A 21477-nucleotide genomic window follows, 5' to 3' on the forward strand; every position below is an offset into this window, starting at 1 on the left:
CCTGAAGAAAACACTTTCTTCGCCCAGCCATCAAAACGCTTATCGTCCCCTATCAGGAGGGATGGTAGGATACGACGCCTGCTTTGCTGGGGCCGTAGCCGCCTGCACCACCAACTCTCCGGAGTGGGGTGCGTGGTCAAGTAGCAGGGGTCACTGCTGGCTGGGTGGTATTTTCGCGGCAAAGACTTGCCCACTGCCGGGAGACTCTCCGGAGCAGTCCAAGCCGCTGCCATGTTCTTTGCAGAGCCATATGGAATGGCAGTACCGGGTCAGTGGGCGGACCTTGGTCGAGGATATCCATAAGGTCATCCTGCACAAAATCAACTGGGGGCGCCGACCACCCCAAGTAGTCCGTGACCTTCGACATAAGGCGCCGGGACGATGACTCGGCATGGGTGCCAGGCTCAGGCCTACAGAACTCCACCTCCGGAGAGGTGTCCAGACCACTGGCGTCATGCAGTGACTGACGCAAGTCCTCAATCTGGCTATGACCAGAAAGAATCTCATCTGGTACCGTGTCCGGAACCAACCCATCTTCAGAACCCTCTTCCACCTCAGAAATATACTCCATAGGCTGGAAAGTGGGCAAAGAATACGGGAGAAAGACATGTTTTGCCTTGGCCAGAGCCTTTCTAGGGGGTTCCCCCGTGCCACGGGGTACCTCTGACACCACAGCCTCGAAAGGCGTTGAGAGCGTCGAGTGAAACTGCATCGAGTGAATCGACGTCGAGCGCGGCGCCGACAACATCGACGGCTTCAACACAGGCCTCGAGGGTGGAGCCCCGAGCGCGTCCTTCGAAAGCCTGGGCGCCGATGGCGTTGATGACTTCCTCGGAGGCGGAGCCTCAAGAGAGTCCATCGACGACCTAGGCGCCACCAGCGTCAACGTCTTCTTTGAAGACTTCACAGGTGCACACGGGCTCGAGCGCGTTGGGTACCGGGCCCTGGAACGGGCATGACTGGAACGATTCCCCTTGTCCGAGCGGGACCTCTCCCACGAATCACACCTGAGCCTGAAGGCGTACGAGCAGCGTCTCCAGTATGGTCACGACCGACCCCACTCGGAGGCGCGGACGGACCAGAGCCCTGCGATTCAAGAATCGCCAACATTTTCTTCCCAAAGGAAGCCCACTCCTCCGGAGAGGAACGCTTGGTGGGTAAGAAACCCACCGACGGGCAGAATCCTCGGACGAGGACGGGGAAGGCGACCGATGACGGCGCTTCCGGGAGTGCATCGAAGAGGCAGAGGAGTGGCAGGACCCACTCCGGGACCGAGACCCCCTAGACTTACGACTACGATGCAGAGAGTCGCCCCTCGAATCGTCTGTCGAAAGCCCAGTGGACCTCGCCTTCCGGGGCTTGGACACCTTACCGACCGACAGCTTCTTCTTACGTTCTCGAAAGGCCTTGGACGTAAGCGACTGGCAGTTGACACAATCATCCGTGTCGTGGGCCTCCCCGAGGCACCAGAGGCAGGCGTTGTGCGAGTCCGTCACCGACATCTTGGACCCGCAGTCCCCACACTTCTTGAAGCCTGGACGCGGGTGGAAGAAGAGGAAGACATCCCGACAATACTTCACAAACGAACAGGTTTGAAGAACCGAAAGAACAGAAACTCCAAAGAGTCGAGGTGCGCTGAGATCTCCAAAGCGAACACGTTCTTGGAAAAAACAGAACTGAGGCTACGGACGTCGTGCGTCCTACTTATAACATCTGGTGACGTCGGAGGAGGTCCTCGAGGACGGCCTATCGACGTCATCGAAGCAGGACGAAGAAAGATTTTCCGAAGCAGCACAGCTGTGGTGATTACTATAGATATGGAATACGTCGAAGGACTTTTCAAATGTTTTTTAACACATTGTAACATGAATTTGCAATTTTTTATCCTTTTTGATTTTGGAAGTATAACTAAAATAATCCTGTGTTGATTTAGCCGGCTCTGAAGAAGGAAATTAGTATTTCCGAAATGCATTAGCCATAGGGTTTTTCATTTGCCTACAAAACAGCAAATTAGAAATTGGTGATTTTTAACCAATGAAAAGCATTTATGAATTCACAATTTTGTGGATTAAAGAACATTACTTAAACATTATTTGAATTGAGTTTTATTCATCATTATACATTTTTTGACAAAAAAGTAAAATACAAAATATTTAACCATTCGTGGTAATTACAGGTGTGCGGCACACACCAATGGCTAATCAGCCTAGGTCCTTTTTTCTTCAGTCCATTACGAGAGCCCAGCACGGAGGCACTATTTAGTGGGCGGCACCCCATCAAGCAACTATAAACTAATAAGAACATTGCACAAAGCAATTTTTCAAAATCACAGAGTACATAGCTGTGCACCCTCTCTCTTGCTCCATTTTCAGTGTATTCTAAGCAAGACCTGCCTGCAAAAAAATGGCATTTGTGGTTCTGTACATTTACAAAAAGATCTGATAACCTTCTCCAGCTGACCATGATCAAGATGAAATCATGAAATGCTTGCATGTCCCTACTCAGTATGCCCACTATAACGCTGCTCTCAAACTACAAACATGCCTTATCTTAAACTTTCTCTGTGAGCAGAGGGCATTGTGCCACCAATTTTCTGGATACAGATCATGTTTGTTTTGTCACTCAAAACTCCTGACACTGTCCCAACATGCACGGCAGAAAAAAGTGGAGAGCCAACCTGACTGCCCTGAACTATACACATTCAAGTGAAATCTCTTCTACTAGTCTGACAAATAGACTGTCACTTGCAGGCCTAGGAGGTGTGCACTCCAGCGCTCTAATGAGGCATCTGATAAGATCACACAGTTGAAAGCGGATTATTGAAAAGGCGCATGTCTAAGAAAACGTCTGTTCATCAGGTGCCATTACAATGCTTATTTAAGTTTGCACTTAGCTCTATCCTCGCAATGTCCTGCAGCTTGCTTCCATCAGCTGTCCAAGTATTCCTGCAATGGTGTCATATGCAGCTTACAATGTGGAATAAGGGGAATGGAAGAGGACATTATCCTCAGGAGCAATTTGTAGTACCTCACTATCATCCTATCTTTTGTAAAGATGTGGTTGACTCTTCAGTGTTTAACCTCTGTGTTTATGGCCTAACTAGAGCTTCCTTGAAATTAACAGAGTACCCAGGAAAACAATCTCTTGGATGGCATCAAAAAGGATTTCATGAACTTTACACAGAGTATCCGATCCACTGCCACGTGAAGGCATGGATGGACATGCTTTGCAAAGGATGTTTGCACCACCGAGGAGTCTAGATAAGGGTAAGGAACAAGTTACTTACCTGTAACTGTTGTTCTCCAGCATGGGTCTGGCATGGATTCACATGCTCATGAATATTCCCCGTCGTCAGGCTGGGAATCCTCGGTAAAGAAAAAATCAGTATCAGTTTTGTTTCTGATCTGTCTTTCGTAGTAGTAACCAATCACTGATCTCTGCGTCATACTGACCACAGGGAATGACTGCCCTCTACCTAAGCCCCGCCTCTGGAAGCCATCTTCAGATTTGGTAGCACGTGAAGTGGCAGTATGACCAAGTGAAGAGCCGCAGAGGGGTAGGCGGGAGGGTTCGCATGTGAATCCATGCCAGACCCATGCTGGAGAACAACAGTTACAGGTAAGTAACTTGTTCCTTCTCCAGCATGGGGTCTGGCATGGATTCACATGCTCATGAATAAAGAATACATAGCAGTACACACATGCACAACCAAGGGAGGTGACAAAGGCTCAACATTAAGCATTACATCAAACTCAACATTAAGCAATTCTTACCTCCTCACCAGGCTCACCTTAGGCAAACAGATTGCGCAGCACTGCTTGGCCAACCCTGGACTCCTCCCTGGAATCCCGATCGACGCAGTAGAATTTCGTGAAAGTGTGCGTCGACCTCCACGTAGCAGCCCTGCAGATGTCCAGCAAGGGCACACCAGATAGGAACGCCGTGGTAGCTGCGATCGCTCTGGTGGAATGGGCTCTCGGACGGCCAGGCAGCGGTCGGTTTGCCAACCGATGACAGTACATGATACAGCCAGAGAGCCATCTGGAAATGGAGGCCTTTGAGAGAGCCTTCCCCTGATTGACAGGTCCAAAGTTCACAAAAAGTTGTGACGTCTTCCGAAAACACTTTGTGCGGTCCACGTAAAACTTCAGCGCTCTAGCCACATCCAGCGAGTGCAAAGTCCTTTCGGCCGGCGACGAAGGGAAGAAAACAGGCAACACCAAGGGTTTGTTGAGGTGGAAGTCCGACGGCACCTTGGGCATGAAGGAGGGGTGCGTCCTGAGCACTACCCTCGTGTCGTGAAAAGTCAAGTACGGGGGCTTGCAGGAAAGGGCCTGGATCTCTCCCACTCTTCGTGCGGAGGTGATGGCCACAAGAAACGCTGTTTTCCACGACAAGAACTTCAACGGAGCCGAGTGCAGAGGCTCGAACGGAGGTCCCATGAGCTTGGTCAGCACCACGTTGAGCTCCCACGCCGGGGCCGGAGCCTTCACCGGCGGGAACGATCTGAACAGTCCCTTCATGAATTGTTTCACCAGACGATGAGACCACAAAGACGTCCGCCCCGTGGTTCTGGTGTATCGGGAGATCGCAGCAAGATAAATCTTGATGGACGCGTGCGCCAGTCCAGCCTTGGCAGCGTCAGAAGGTACGGCAGTACCTGGGGAGCCGTAATCTGTAGAGGGTTAATCTTCTGTGCGTGGCACCAGACAGAGAACCTCTTCGATTTGTGTCCATAGCATTTAAGAGATGAGGACGCCCTGGCCTTTGCAAGAACCTCTCTGCAGTCGGCCGGTAAGTAGTATCCTCCAAACTCTGCAGGAGCCAGGCCTGCAAGTTCAGCGACTTTGGGTCGTGATGGAGGATGGCGCCTCCTTCCCTAGAGAGAAGATCCGCGTCCAGTGGCAGCTTGATTGATGAGCTGGTTGATGAGCCGGATCAGCAATGGCAATGGAGGGAACGCGTATAGAAACAGGCCCTCCCGGGGGAACGAGAAAGCATTGCCCATGCTCCTCGGCTGGGGAAACCTGCTGGCGAACCTCCGGCACTTGGAGTTCGTCGTGAACAGATCGATCTGGGGAGTGCCCCACCGTCGGAATAGGCGGTCCACTAGATCCTGTCGTAGTTCCCACTCGTGGCACGAGCACAGCTCTCTGCTGAGCGAGTCGGCGATGGTGTTTTTTATCCCTGCCAGATGAAACGGCACCAGAAACATCCCTTGGGCGACGGCCCAATGCCACAGATCCTGCGCCTCCTTGGACAGGGCTGGGGATCTGGTACCGCCCTGCTTCCTGATGTAGAACATGGTGGTGGTGTTGTCGGTGAAGATCCTCACCACCTTGCCCTTGAGGGACGGAAGAAAGGACCTGAGGGCCCAAAACACTGCAGGGAGCTCCAGGACGTTGATATGGAGGGACATCTCCGTCGGAAGCCAAAGGCCTCTCGCGTGCAGATTTTCGGTGTGCGCTCCCCACCCTTCCAAGGAGGCATCCGTGGTCACTGTCTCCTGGTGGCCGGGGGTCTGGAAGTCCATGCCCGCCGTCAGATGCGCGCGGGTGCCCCACCACCGGATCGCTCGTCGGAAACTCTCGTCGAGTGTGATCCTCTCCTCGAAGCTGCCCGTCGTCTGGATCCAGCGCGCGTCCAGGAACTCCTGCAACGGGCGCATCCAGAGCCTGCACAGGCGGATGAGATAAATGCAAGAAGACATCATTCCGAGGAGGGACTTGATGGACCTCACCCTGGCCGCGTCCACAACCAGCATCCGCTGCACCTTGCCCAAGATGGCCCTCGTCCTTTCCTCCGACGAAGAGGCCAGAAGCGACACTGTGTTGAGCTTCGCTCCCAGAAACAGTGCGTCTTGCGCGGGCACCAGGTGGGACTTGCCGTAGTTTATGGAGAATCCCAGGTCCGTGAGCAGTTGGACGGTCCTTGCCGTGTGCTCTACGGCGAGCTCCTTCGTCTTTGCTCGGATGAGCCAGTCGTCCAGGTAGGGGTAGACGTGGATCCCCTCTCGGCGCAGCTGCGCCGCCACCGGTGCGAGGCACTTGGTGAACACCCTGGGTGCCGACCTCAATCCGAAGGGAAGGGCTCTGAACTGGTAGTGAGCCCTTGGACCCTGTCGCCGGGGCGCCCTCAAAGGTCTTAGAAGACCGCTCGGACTTCTTCTCACCTGCTGCTCGGCTTTTCCCTTCCAGCCAGTTGATGAGGCGGATACGATGATCCTTCATAGTCCGTTCAGACATGTTCTTGCAAAACGCACAATCCTTTTCCACATGTGTTTTTTCTTCGTGAAGGCAGTAGAGGCATCGGGAATGCTCATCCTCCTTGAAGACATTCTGTAATCCGCATACAGGGCAGTTTCCAAACAGCTTGAATCCGGGCGTCGCGTTTCCTTTGTCCAGGGCCATGTCCACGCGGAGTAGGCCTCAAAGATCTTCCGGAATCCTCCAAGAAGTGAAACTCGATGATAATTTCACCCTTGAGGGGTGTTGAAAATTCCAAAACGGGTTCCCTGTTTCTCGGAAGTAGATACGGTGGAGCTTGAGGCTCGATTGACCGAAAAAATGAGATTAAACTCTTTGAAAAATCGCAAAACGCAGTAAAAGCTTGAGAGCTATTGCACGAGGACTCCTAACACTTGAGCGTGCGGTAAAAATCTGAAGATGGCTGCCAGAGGAGGGGCTTAGGTAGAAGGCAGTCATTGGCTTGGGGGCAGTATGACCCACAGACCAGTGATTGGTTATTAGGAGAAAGACAGTTCAGAAACTAAACTGAAACTGATTTTTTCTTTAGCAAGGATTCCCGGCCTGACGACGGGGAATATTCATGAGCATGTGAATCCATGCCAGACCCCACGCTGGAGAAGAGAGATTGGCCCTTGGAGAGAGGTGGTGGTGATATGGTGGGCCGATGCAACAGAGACAACATGAGTAAGGTTCTTCATTGATATATAGACAAGATGTGGGTAAGAAGCCCCATAGGACCTCTCCTCCTCCCCACCACAGACCCAACTGACGCCTTTAGAATCACCTGTACACTCTAGACTCCTACAAGCACTCACTGTTCCACTCATCAAAGCCTACCCAAACACATGCTGCAATAAGATATTAACAGTGACATTAACATCTTTAAATGCCCACACAATATTGCTGAGTGGGCATGTACAGAATTTGGGTGGGTCTTCCCCAATCAGGCCCTACCTTATCTACGCCTATGTTAATAATCAAACTACACACAAAGCTTCCTTTTCAATCACTGAATATCTGTATTCTGCAACTCTCAACACACGTGATGCAAAGGCCACCGCCCTGTCAATTCCAACTCGTTTTCAGGCTTCCCTCTGCCACCTCTTCTCCCTCTCTCATCGCTAACTGACTGTCTGCAATCCAGGAATGGTGTGCCGCCAACAACCTCTGCCTTAATGCCAGTAAGCCAGAGTTCCTCCTCATTGGTACTCCTGCAACTTCCTTTGCTGTCACCCTCTGGCCAGCCTCCCTTGGCTCTCTCCCTGCTTCCAGCTGTGAGGCTAAGAACCTCAGGGTCATTTTTGACTCCACAGTCTCCTTTTCTCCACACATCTCTGACATCTCTAAGAAGTCAAACTACCAACTGCACCTCCTCAGAGGTATTCTTCCTTTCCTCTCCTTCCCCCAGAAGCTCACTGTCTCTAGAGCTCTGGTTCTCTCCATCATGGACTACTACAACAGCCTCTTTCTAAATCTTCCTGCTACCACTCTCCACCCTCTCCAACTCATCCAGAACAGGACTGCAAGACTTGTCCTTGGCCTCAAGCCCTGGGATCGTATCTCTCCAGCCCTGAAATCTCTTCATTGGCTCCCAGTGGCTGCTAGGATTAAGTTCAAGGCCCTTCGCATTGTCCATAAAGCCTTCTGGGGCGTGGGTGTGCAATTCCTTCAACTCTCCCTTCAGAAATACCCTCCTACTCAAGCTCTTCGCTCCTCCATCTCTAACTCCCTCAGGCTCAGTCGCTTCTCCAAGCAACGAGTTGGGGGTAGATCTCTTTCTTCAGCTGGGGCCTCCGTCTGGAACAGCCTTCCTGCCTCTCAAACTTGAGGAAAACCATCTTTGGTCCTGGAATCACCTCAAGACCTTCCTCTTTGCTTCTGCCTTCTCTCTTCCTCTCCCTGTTGATCTCTGTTTCGGCATTGGGCACCTGGCTACCCTCTGATTTCGGTCCCAGATCCCTGCCCACTCAGCTGCATACCTGCACTGCATCCTGGCAACCCTTGCACTTGGGTCTGTATCTGCAACCCTACAGTCCCCTTCCTGCACTTATTACACACCATTTGCCTGCGCCTTTTTATTGCACTTGTGCCACCAGATGGCGGCGCTACCTGTTGTTGCTTAGATCATGTGTTCAGCACTTTCCACTCCCACCCCCACCTGCCCTTGCACTTTTCCCCCCTTTCCTCTCCCCTGCACTTGCGTGTTCTCAATATCACTGGGCCTAGTAAGATCGTTTTGTCCCCCTTGCACTCCTCCCATGCCTCGTCGCGCCCTGAAACACTTGTGTATGGGCGTGGTATAAATAAAATATAAGCGACGAGTGAAGTTCTTACAGGCCCCTCTCATTGATAAACGTGGACGCAATAATATACGCCAAATCCCTTACAGACTGCTCCCACTAATGCCCTACATGGTCCATGTGGACCAAGCAGGCTCTGCCCCTGGCAGGTCCACATCGCTGATTATCTGACGCCTGTTCAACGTGAAGGCTAGAATAGACCCGGGTACAGAGGCGGTGACCTTGACATTAGATGCTCAAAAAGCATTTCACATGATCGCTTGGGAATCCCTATGGGTGGTGCTCGAAAAGACACTGCACCCTCGGCCAGGGCCCTTGTTAACTCCCTGGTCTCCGAACCCTTCCCACTGGGCAGGTGCACTAGGCATTTTCCACGATCCTGTTCGCCCTGGTCATTGAACCAATGGCGGACATGATCTATGCCTGCCACGGACACAGCAGGGTTCGCCTTAGTTATCAACCAGAAATAATGTAACTTTACGCTGATGTTACGCTCACCTGGTATCCACGGGGACGCCACCCAGCCCTGGTTGGATGATTTGCACTCTTGAACCCTCTACCGGTCCCTTGTTAAGGCCTCTGGTTAAAGATGGGTCTGCAATGTAGGAGAGCTGGATTCAATACCAGATTGTCTCTATGTTTTCCCACCTCCCTTGGCCTCAACTCCTTCCTCTCCCTTGGGCCCTCTCCTCACCCTAATATTGTAAAAGGTGGATTCTCTGTCCTGCTCCTCGTGGCAGGGGCGAGTAGATTGGGGGGCGAGCAGCATCCAAATTACTTCACTGGTGCAAGTCCCCCTAAGTGGGAATCCAGGCCTGCTGCGACTCCGTAGGTTTGCTGTTTTACAGTCTTTATATGAAGTTCTTATGTTCCTCTTAGTTCGAATAATAATGTCTTGCTTCTTTCCTTTTAGGTATGGAAAGGTATTTTGGTGTTGTCATGCAGTTTGAAGATGAGCATGGGCCGGTAGACGAAAACGCAGTCTGCGCGATGCTGTCTGGTGAGTAATGCGCGATGCGTGGCGCTGTTTCGCCTTTTATATTGCTAACCTGCGTCTTTTCTCTTCTTGCAGGTTGCGATGTTCCTCGCCGAGCGCCGTAATGTTCCAGCAATGATACTGACCAGGAGATGACTACCCAGGTAAGAATTGTGTGGCTTTCTTCATTTGGGAGGAAACGTGAGTAGAACGTGAGTAAACGCTTACTAATGCTGTCTTTCTTTCTCCTCTTCCCAGGTTATGGTATTCCAGGATGCATGCAGTGCCGGATGATGGAGTTTGTACCTTCAGGTGAGTGGAAATGAAGTTGGTGATGGATTGAAGACAGGATACTGTTCCAGGTGAGTTTCGTAGTGTTCTTTCTCTCTCTGCAGGTCCTTGGTTTCAGCTAAACTGGCATCAAAGAACTGGACACGGTGAGCGTTACGCTGCCTACAGCAGAATAACACAAAGCATGTTCTGCTGTTTGGGTGCGGTTTACATAGTCTCAGGTAAAGTAGTCCAGGTAAAATAGTCCCAGGCCTGCCACACCCAAAGTAGTCCAGGTAAAGTAGTCCCAGGCCTGCCACACCCAAAAGACTAGACCGCATAGCTCAGTTCCTTGTTACTGAGCTATATGTGTGCCTCCATGTTGGCTGAACCCCCCCCCCCCCCCCCAAGTTAAACAGTCCCAAGTAAATAGTCCCATTCTAATGTTGATCTTCATGATGGTTATGAACCTGGCGGACCCAGGACTGACTCCAAGAGAGTCTTGGATGAGGTTTTAAGGCCTTTGACCTGGCCCTAACTGGAAGGCTGACTTGCCAGGGGCAAGGGTCATGACAGCTGACTATGTGTTTCTATACATGAGACCCACAGGCAAACCTCGACCCGGTCCTTCAGACCCAATTCACTAGGGCGGCTTTTCAGACTTCACGATAAATTAAACAAAAAAAACAATAGGACATTTTCCCCGACAAGTAATACAAGCAAAAAAAAAAAAACAATGCACCTACCCGCTACGGTGGTCTTTTGACGGGATTAAGTATCTTGGGGTGGTAAGGTTTTGCAAAGCTAAAACAAAGTAGGGCTTTGGTATTAATATGAAACCACCACCTATAGTGACAAGTGATAGTTCAAATACAAAATACAACCAAACAAAAAGCAGTAAATGGTGTAACAATTGGTTGTATAAAGCCAGGCTAGAACGTGACCTAGCATGTGGTCGACGTCTGGATGTAAATCAGGTAGTTGGAACAAGTTGGGAGGACCAAGTGGAACTTAGTGGGGTGCTGGTCCTTAGATGTTTCTGCAAGATGCCTCCGTTATGGAGATTCCCGGGGTTAGGATCCACATGGGACGCAATGCTGGAGGAACGCTGGGAATGCTTGGGGTACAGGGCGACAACTGACCTCTTCCCGGATGGGACATTTATCACCCAATAGACCTGGTGACAGGGACATACAAACAATGGGATCAAGCTCATGCAATACTGCAGGCTACGAGCAGCGGTCTCGGCGTGATGGCCGGTGTTCCGATCAGAACCTCCAGAAACAGAGGAACTGGCTCATATAGCCAACTCCAGTGGTGGGCGTAAGATACTCTTGACACTGTACAAAATGTTAGGCGAGCACCCCAGTCACCCAGGGCAAAGTCTAAATGGTCAGAGAATCTTGGGGTTGAACTGTCAGATGATCAGTGGAAGCTTATGTGCGCACATACTAAGAAAGTATCTCTCAATTTTAGATTTAGATGTATGCAAATTAAACTTTTGAATGAACTACACCCCGAGGAAGCTTGGTCAAATCAGTCTGCCACGCAGGGGTGTTGCTAGGTCTGGAAAAGACCCGGGGCTACGCTAATGTCGGAACTGTTGGGACTGGGGGCTAGCTATAGCCTTTTGGTTGTAGCTCCTGAGATTCTATCCGGGGCTACCACCAAAAGACCAGGGGCTATAGCCCCTGAGCCCCCCACTAGCAACGCCTCTGCTGCCACGCACTATTGTCCTAGGTGTCAATGCCCTCAGGCAGATCATATGCATGAATTTTGGTTTTTTGTGCGATTGGACGCATTCTGGGATGAAAGACCCTATCGAAAATTGTTGATGCGCCCCTGCCTCGTGCTCTTCTTGGCACATTATTTGGTCTGTGGGAACATTTTCAAAATAAAAGACTGTTCATTTGTAAACATTGGCTGCATGGTGGCAAAAAGATGTATAATCTTAGGATGGAATAGCAAAACCCTACCTACTACAATAGCTTGGCTACTGGCGCTCACTTGGGCCCAGAAAAACGAGGAATTGTACATGGAGTCATTACCCCACACATCCCGCCCGAGAGATATATGGTCAGAGTTTAAATCTTATCTAGCAGCCCTAGTTATGCATTATATACCCGATTGTACGCTCTGACTTGCCCCCGATTCCGGTTGCTGTAATCCTCCTGTTTATTATCTCTCCTAATTGAACGTTATCTAAGAAAGAAAGAAAAAAAACTCTCAGGGCTCCCCCTCACTTACCAAGTTCGGTAAGATTGCCTACAGGTAGAGGGTTTGGGAGCCGAGGCTCACTCAAGAAATAAAGCCTAAAATGAGGTGAATGTGATTAGGTAAAACATGCAGCTTGTTTTAACTTTATACTATAACAGGAATTCTTCAGCTGATGACGGGGAATGCTCAAACCACAAATCTATGAAACATCCAGTGATGGAGAAACAGTGTTTCCTCTGGAACCTTTTTCCAGAATTCTGGCTTTTACATCTCATTTGAGGTTTGCCCAGATAAAAATTAAGTTTTATTCTGCCAGAACTCCTATTCTTTCTACTGGCAGCTGCCCTCTTTTTTCCAAAATGTCTGCCTTGTGTGTGTGACAGGTGATCAAAACATGCGGGTAACATGGCCAAGAACAACAAGTGTGGTGGGTGTATGTACGGCTTGCTGATCACCACAGAATGATTGCTAGGTCTGCCAGGAAATGCAATGGTGCAAGTTAAAGGGACCGGAGAGAGAAACAATGCCCTAAGCCCACGTTAACCCAAGCTCAGCTTGTCTGTAACTTTGCATGAAGGGATCAGTCATGGAAAAGAATGAGGAACTCTTCTGCGGCCAACACCTATACCCCCAATAGCTTGTCCTAAACGTGTATGGCACTGGAAGGGACCATGGGGTGCTCTGAAGAGTATGCTCTTCAACAGGGATCAAGTCCTAAAAAAAGAAGAGTAGGGGGACTCATTAACATACCAACTGAATGTGGCGTCACCAGAAATTAGCATATCATGGTGCCCTCTGAAACAAGTGGAGGAGACTACTGAAATAAGTGGCAGTACTCCGTCCCCTGCGTTTAACCTCAACTTGAGCCCTGCCCCTAAATAGACTGAGTGACTGCATCTTATAAAAAAATCTGTCTGTACTCCCAAAAAAAAAAAAAAAAAAAAGACACGATCAGTGATCTGTTCTGCTTTTTAAAATTCTGGAAGGATGTAAAAATAAGAATTACTCATAACAAAATTAGCTTTTTTGTTTACACCTGCTTGCCTTTTAAAGGAACATGATCTGTGATTCTGCTCTTTTACAGAGCTTTTCTTGTGGTTTTGATTAATAATTATTAGGATGATTAATTACGAAGATCATATTATGGAAAAGCAACAGACCAAAAACTGTTCACAAATATGGCTACAAGACAGAAAAAACGTGTTTAGGACTTTCAACACTCGATCATTCCAGACTCTGTTCTCACAGCAACGGAAAGCGTAGGTGCTCATGCAAGCAGTTTATGCAATTGTTTCAGCAAAGGATTTCACCACACTGTTTAGCATATAAACAAGAGGATACAGGTTTCTTTTGAGCTCTGACAAAGTGTTTGCTCCCTGTAAAAAATGTAATGTTGGCAAGATGGCCAATTGTTCATAAAGCGCATTTGTCTAAACATCGCCACTGTAGCTATGGAAAGGTCAGATGCATGCATGAACATAGAAAGTCATAGACACATTGTAGCGTACACTCGAATATTTATTTGGGTAGATCGACACATTGTTCTAGAATGCCTCGGCCGTCAGGGTATGGTCTTGGTAAGGTGAGTTTATAACATGCTCATGTCTTTGGTATTTAGCAACTTGGTTATATACATCCTTCACAGACTATGTTCAGGTTTCATGTGGACTTAACCCTATGATGCAGTGATTGACATGAGGAATGACCCGAGTAATGCCTTCCTTGCATCATGTGTGGCTGCAGAAAAAGCTTAATTTCACCCACCACATAGAAACAAAACGGTGTGCCGTTCATCAGTGTTCTCTGAACACATGCAAATGAGAGCAGTAGTCTGAGTTTCAATCGTCAATGTGGAAGGGGACGAAGGAAAAGCATGCAAGACCACCAAGAGCTGTGTGCAGATCAAACCATCCCAGAGCCTGTGTTTTGAAGAGGTCTATCTGTAGTAGGAAAATGCTCTGGGTCATATTGTGTTGGGTGATCTGACTCCAGGAAGCATTAATAGGCCTGGAAAAGATGCGAGCTTTAAATTCATGAGGCTAAATTGTGGGCTAATGTGAAGTCACCCATCGCCAGTTAAAGGAGTTCCTGTAGAAAAAATGTCAAAGGGGTAAATAGAGTTTGGTGTAGCCACATGCACCAACTCGGAAGACCAGCAGAGGGGCCTACGGGTTGGGATTGGTGGTCACAGGCAGGAATGAGGACCCTTTCCTTCTTGATTCAACAAACTATAACGACATTGTGACTTGAAATGCTTGACTCCCGGGCAGCAATTAAAGAACTGAACCAACATCTGCACACAACCCTATTAAAAACACTTGTCTACACATATGCATGACACTCCTCTGGAGGCCGTTGGAGGCAGTGATAATCGGGATGGTCCCCCACACCGGAGGAAAATCCACCAATCCAGGGAGGTAACATCAATGACAACTGCTCAAAACTAAATTCACTAGCATCAGATGGGCAGTGCAGGGCTTGTGTGGTGTGGAAGGTTAAGGAAGTTGCTGAACCTTCTGGGCAAAGCCTGGCCTCTACACTTGGAACAAGCAATCTGAAGGTCAATCACACTGAGAAGTAGTAAGGGGAGACTGTGGGCCAGCTCCAAAGCTTTTCATGCACACCACTTTTCTCATGAGAAACATACAATACATGTAGCAGTGTGACTGCAACGTCTGCGCTGTACTTATTGCCACACCAAATGCCTAATGCTGAATTGCTCTGCTGAACTGTTACACTAGTCATTTCATACATCATGAGACTTGCGGTAAAATAAAAGTAGCTACCATAAACGTCCCATTGTGACTTCAGAAACAAAACATCCCATTGTGACTTCAAACACATACATTCAGCTTTAACTGAACATTTGTTTACTCACAACATTCTTTGAATAAAGTTGCATTCTTAAAAATTGATAAAGCTCATTTTTCCTTAACTTATTTAAAGATCAGTGCCAAAATATAAAAGATCTTAACTAATTTACAGAAATATACATCTGAGACATTACAGTGCAATAAATTCATATTAATGAAAGCAAGCACAAGCTAAAAATAAAGATGCCGGGTAGAAAAATTGCAACTTACAGAGAATCGGACTCTTCGGGGTGGAGGTAATATCTGTTCAAAGCTTCTGGCGTATTCGGAACAGATGTTTGCACTTCTGCTGGAAGGGGCCCACCTCCTGGGCTCGCCATGAAACTCCGCTTCGTGGCATTGGAAATGGGAATAGGCGGCCTACTGCTTTTTTGCTGCAATACTGCTTTAGCTGCACAAAAATGAAATTATAAACAAATGGATACGTCACTATAAATGAATAAATGTGCATTATAAGAACTGATTCTATAATTAAAAAATGTTTTGTTACAAATCAAGGCTAACCAGTTTCTTCGTGCAATAATCGGCTTTTCTCAGAGTTTGCCGGTTTTTCCACTGCATCTGGAAATGAACCTCGGCTACGTTATGGACCCGACTGCTCTTACCCGATTGTGGGCAAATAAAAACGTAAAACATTTTGACCGCGATGTGGCATTATTTGATATCTGCTCAAGTTGTCCCCGGATTGTCTAGAAGGGAGTTCGCTCCATGTGCTTATGGAGACCAATGAAATAGTAGAACAAGTTACTTTCTTACCTGGTAACGTTCTTTCGATGGGATGGTCCGACGACGTATTCCATATCTATGACAGGTAATGTCCGCAGCACAGCTGCGGACATTACCTGTCATAGATATGGAATACGTCGGAGGACCCAATCCCCTTGAAAAACCTTTTGAGATACTAAATTAATTACTACTGGCCAAGGACAAGGAGAGAGAGCAGGTGCAACTTGCGAAACCAACAGTCAAATTCTAGCTCTTTCAATCGGGGCATTTGCACAATAACTATTTGCATTGGTTGCCTAAATCATAGTGCAGGCACTCCTAATGAAACTTAAAAAGAATACATGGACACTGGCTGTCTCACAGCCGTTGGGGCAAACATTTCAAGAGTGATTGTAGATGGTTGCTCCCATTTTTTTTTGCTATTTTGTCCATTGTATGGAGCAGTGAGAAAAAAGTACTTATTTCCCTTCTTTGGAAATATGGGGATCACCCGGGTAGAACTAGCCATGTGTTTATTCTTGTACCACAGGATACATACTCTGCCTACGTAACTTACCATTTTTTTTTACAGTGCACTTCATATCAGCAATACAATGCTGATCACTGCAATTTTAGGAGTCAGTAGTTTATGCGGCAGTTCTTCTGCGAAATTATTACATCCTTTGTTTATATTTTATTGAAAAGGATTTCAATGTTATTGTATTTGTATCTTTGTTTGGACTTTTATGGAAATTGGTTCTTTTTCCAAAATAAAGTTTATACGATACGAAAAGTATAAAAACAATAATTTAGACCTATTTCAAGAAAATTACTTACAATTAGTAATCTAATACGCTATTTCACAGCACTGAGCAGGACATTTCGGTGCTACCAGTTTGAGGGCCGATTTGGCGCTGACATTTCGCCACAGGAGCCATTGTGGCGCAAGCTGTTCGGCGCACCTTTGGACAATTTTAGTTAACAGTGTAATGAAAAAAATGAAATTTTTAAAGATCCAATTAAGGCCGCTGCGAACACTAGCCTGCTGTGCTGCGTGGCTGAGCAGTTAACCACAAGGCCATAGAGATAGATTTTATCGATTTTATATGCACCAGTTACATATATTAGGCGTTATGAGCGCAACTTATTGTAAATGCCCTACGTTAATATAAGTAAGATCTCAATATCTTAGTGGTTAGCTCTTCGGTCTCGCAGCCCTGCAGGCCAGGGTTCGAGACTGTATCAATGCTTTTTTTTAAAATTGAGTTTAAAAAAAAAATTGTGCTGCTGCGCTGAAACATGCTGGTGCCAAAAGATCCCTGCACCAGACTGGTCGCGCCTAACAGGCCACGCCAAACCGGCCAGTGCCGAAATGCAGTGTACCGCCATAGCTTTTTTCACAACCAAATATTGTTATCTGCGGTCACCTGCTAACCGAAAACCGGAATGATTAACAGTTAAAAAAAGATAAAGTTAAGACCAGGGCTTCCAGAGCCCGAACTGCAAACCTCGCCCTAAATGATGAATCAGCAATGTATTTTGAGGGGGAATTGGGGGTCTGAAAGCACCAACGAGGATCAAACCACGTTTGCACTTTCCGGGTCTGGGATGCATAGGTGACAATTCCTGGGATGATTAACAGGTAGTGGGCACAGAGGTACCCCCGGAAGCACTCCATCTCGGGAGAAGTTTTTGGAGACTGCCTGGTAAGAGAATCTAGAACGTGTCCATCCTTCCAACTGACTTGTCAAAAGGAAAATGGACAATATTTCATATTGGTGCTGCATGCTGGCAGCTAAACGTCGGCGAGAGGACACCTCTGTGCAGAACGTCGCTAAACTAAAATACTTGCAGGGTCCTACAAAAAGGTGTGTGTGTGTGGGCAGATTTAGGGGTCAGACAAGGGACATCTGCCTCAGACAAACCGTCCTGTCTGCACAGGGCCTCCCCACTGAGATATTACCCTTTAACATTCACATCATTACAAAGGTAAAGCTTCAACATTGCAAAGGGAAGAGATGTTAATAGGTAAATGACACTGAAATTTGCTGCAGTACTCTTTTGTAAAATTCTGTAGGATTTTAATATGCTATGATTGGTGAAGGGTTAGAAATTATGGGGGTAGAGAACAAGTTGCATGCTGTGTGAAACAATGACCCTGTTGTGCATTTTATTTCACTTGGTGCTTTTAGGAGATTATTTTCTTGTAGGTTCTTATGAATTTGCATGCTGAAACCTGTATGTTTTCAGCACGGACAAAGTGGCAAGCTCAAGCTTAGCAGTCTCTGGCTTCTCTAGCACGAGGGTGCAGTTCAAACATTAGCATCAGGGCCTCCCGTGCCCAAGTTTCTTTGCCTTTCAACGTCTCTCCTTTCAGAGGGCCTGATGCGACAAACAATACGTTCTTTTCCTCTCAGGATTTCATACACATTCAATTTCTCAGGTGATTCACTATTCACCTCAGATCCCCCTCAGCCAGGCTCAGATACCCTTTATCACAATGTTCGTAGAATTTTCATGCATCCAGTTCCTTGGGCGATTCATGGTTCACCTCGGATTCCCCTTCGCCGGGCTCAGATCTGCCTGAACACAATATTCAATTTGACTCCCTCCGCCGGGCTCGGACCAATTTAAATTTACTTTACACAAAACTTTGCTTTAAACAAAAGCTCTTCGCTGATCTCCCTCGTTCAGGCGCATACCAACTTTATCTACTTTGTCATCAACTTTCTTTACTCGATTAACATCGAAGACTTTCGATTGTGCACAGGATTTTGCTTGACCTGTTGCAGGACCACTTCGATTCACAATTCTCACTCTTTCGCTTTTGCCACCTCTCAGCTTGTCAGTCTAGAAAAATGGATACCTCTACTGTGTGACCGCAAACGTATTTTGGTGGCCGTGGGCCAACGTCTCATACACGATATGACAGAATATAGGTTTTCAAGTTTGCCAGTGAACGGCCATTTTGATGTAACAAGAATCACCATTTTGTTTTCTAACCACTGCTCATTGCTTTCTGTCCCTATTGCTTCGCAGCATATTTTACGCTTACACTGCTCGACTGTAAAACATTGTTGTCTGCACGTAAAAAGGACAAGGCCGCAGGGCCGTGAGGATAACAAGAGTTCGTTGAAACACAAACGTAGGCAGCGCCAGGAAGAATGCCCGGCTCCCTCCCGAATGTAGCCTTGAAGCAGAGCTACAGGGCATTTAATCATTTTTGCAGCTGCCAGCCAGTCTCGTTATATGGTAGAATATGTTAGAATAATATAGCTAAAGGCTTGAATTATGCTTTTCTTACGGCCCCCCTTTGTTGATCCCGCTAGAGCATGTCAGCTCCCAGGACACAAATAGCACCTAATAGATAGCAAGGTTTAGAATGCAACTCTTCCCCCCCCCCCCCGTATGTAGCTCGCTTCCAAAACAGAAGCGCTGTGTTCTATTCAACAACTGAAAGATGCCTCCGGACTCACAAAATGCAAATTGTTACTAGAATAGATGTTTGAAGGTTTCATAGTTGTCGGAGATGTCCATCATCACACCAAGTTCAAAGAAACCCAATAAAAGGGGGGTGTTAAACAGGTCATAGCTGATTGTTTGATATGTATTTTTTATATATGTAACTGATGTACGTAATTCACTCTCTTGCGTCCCTCGAGGTCTAGAGATAGACGTCGCGGGGCGTGAGACCGAGTTGGCCAACTGAGACTTTTGCTTTGCAATAAACCCTAGCTTTGGGAATACAACCTTGTGGTCTGGCGTATCTATCGTGTGTGGTGACTCGCCTTGTTTCCATAGACGTTAGGGACCCCTAGGGGCCCCTTTCAAGCTGGATACCTTACAGAGACCTTCGAATAAGCACGCACGCAGTGCCAAACTACTCTGTCTAAGGTATCGTATCTTGGTTTCAAAGTTCAATCACTCATCTGTTGTCCAATTTTACTTCGTTGGTTATCACATGCGTCTAGCACACTGTTCGCTTCGGCGTTCACCATACAACGTTGCTACTTGCAACCTTGGCTTTAACACAGACCGGCCTGGAATCGATTTTCCCCACCTTGATTACTGATGTACCTAAAACACACAATGCAGGATTCTTCATCCCGGTTTCCTGGTCTTACGCTTTCTATTCTCAAAGTCTTGTGAAAGTAACGGTTCTTCATTGAAAAGGTCAAGGGAACTTCCCTCCTTGCGATCACCTTCTGTTTTGCCGTCTTTCGCCTCGTGTTAACCTGCCATCTTGAAACTGCTGATTCTTTATGTGCTTTACCTCGCTCAGAGTGTGCTCTTGTACTCCGACTTTTATCCGTGTGGGGAAATGTAATAAAAGTCAGGTGTGAGTGATGGTCAGTAATTGCCCGACACTGCCGGACTATCGTATTGGGACATGTCAGGTATACGGTTTGGTGTTAGTCTGTTTTCTCTCATAGCAAGCTGTCCGTGACAAAGTGTTTGTGTTGTGAATCAGAGCAGCTGGAGATTATCCCTGAGAACTGTGTTTTGACAAAGTTCAAAGACTTGAAAGGTTGGGGAAGGGAACCCCTTTGCATTGCAAACTTTCTTGATGTGTGGGAAAAAGAACCCTGTTGCAAGCCTAGAGCTGAGAGAAGTTCAGAACAGTATTCAACACGTATTTAGATATTTAAACCCATACACATTTTTCCAGGTATAAAGTGAGGGCCAGGTTAGGTTTGGACACCTACAGGACGTTTATATTCGAACATCCTGATGCAGACTTTCCTTAGTTTTTGTTAGGTAGGGAAAATTCCCCTTAGAATAGGGCAAGTTAGGCCTTTTTCCCCAACCTCATTTTCATTTAATAAATGTTTAAAGCCAAAACAATACATCTCTTGTCTGTCTACTTCAAGAGGCCTTCACACTGCCAGCACACTAATGTTCAATGGCAAATGCAGTTTTTCAGGCACAGGCATGATTGATTGTAAATACCTGCTAATAATATTTTTTTTAAACCTTTAATGAACACATACTTTTACTTTAGTTTAAAAATGTGCGTCTGTTGCAGATAACTGGAATGAACACCACTGCAAGATGGCTGCAACCCCACAAAGCAACCCTTTCTCCATGCTCAAGACACAAGTCTAAGGCAACAAATGTGAGCCCATGGCTGGCTATATACTACAAGGATCCCAAACTTGGAGATTTGTTAAATTGGAAGAAAGTTACTTGTAGAAAATTCAATGTGTGGCACTTAATCTGAAATTGACCCTTTACAATTTCTTCATTGGTTATCAGCCAGTACCTCCATTGCCACATGCCAACTAGAGACAGTACATTACTTTAGAGGTAGAGCATGTCCGCAAGAGCCTTTGTTCTGGCTCTACAACATTCACTGCATTGAGCTGCCTCATGAATTAGTCTTTTGCAAGAATAGTCACATCTATGAGTATTACCTATTGCCTTTCAAATTATTATGATCTCATTCAGTCCACAAAGGTGGCTAATGGGTTAAATCGTGCCTATATCCAAAGTATGTTTTGTTTATGTTTCCCAACTATTGGGTAAAGTGTAAGGAAGGAACACGTTACTTAACTGCAACTTGTTCTCCATGATGGGTCTTGCATGGATTCACATGTTCATGAATATTCCCCGTCAGGCTAGGAATCATCAGAAAAAGAAAGCAGTACAGCATTAAACTGAAACTGCTACTATCCTCAATACCCTATCAATGACCTTTGGGTCATACTGCCCCCAGCCAATGACACTCCTGCTCCTAAGGCTCCACCCCTGTTAGACATCTTCAGATTTGGTAGTGCACGTAAAGTGGCAATATGAACCAAGAAGAGTCCGAGGGGAAGGAGGGAGGATTTGCATTTGAATCCATGCAAGATCCATGCTGGAGAACAGAAGTTACAGGTAAGTAACTT

The 21477-nt window shown here is 47.1% G+C and overlaps 1 protein-coding gene across 5 annotated transcripts in view; it reads right to left on the reverse strand.

Moving 5' to 3' along the window:
* The window catches only part of CAMSAP1 (calmodulin regulated spectrin associated protein 1), a 1201485-nt gene that overhangs the window by 567046 nt on the left and 612962 nt on the right, over positions 1 to 21477 (reverse strand). For all 5 annotated transcript variants that reach the window (XM_069609553.1, XM_069609551.1, XM_069609554.1 and 2 more), the window contains one exon: positions 15095 to 15275. In XM_069609553.1, coding sequence (XP_069465654.1) covers positions 15095 to 15275 — 181 coding nt within the window. The remainder of the gene's footprint in view (positions 1 to 15094; positions 15276 to 21477) is intronic.

The sequence above is a fragment of the Ambystoma mexicanum genome, chromosome 8 (assembly GCF_040938575.1).
Source record: "Ambystoma mexicanum isolate Mex_15411 chromosome 8, UKY_AmexF1_1, whole genome shotgun sequence".
Classification (NCBI taxonomy): Eukaryota; Metazoa; Chordata; class Amphibia; order Caudata; family Ambystomatidae; genus Ambystoma; species Ambystoma mexicanum.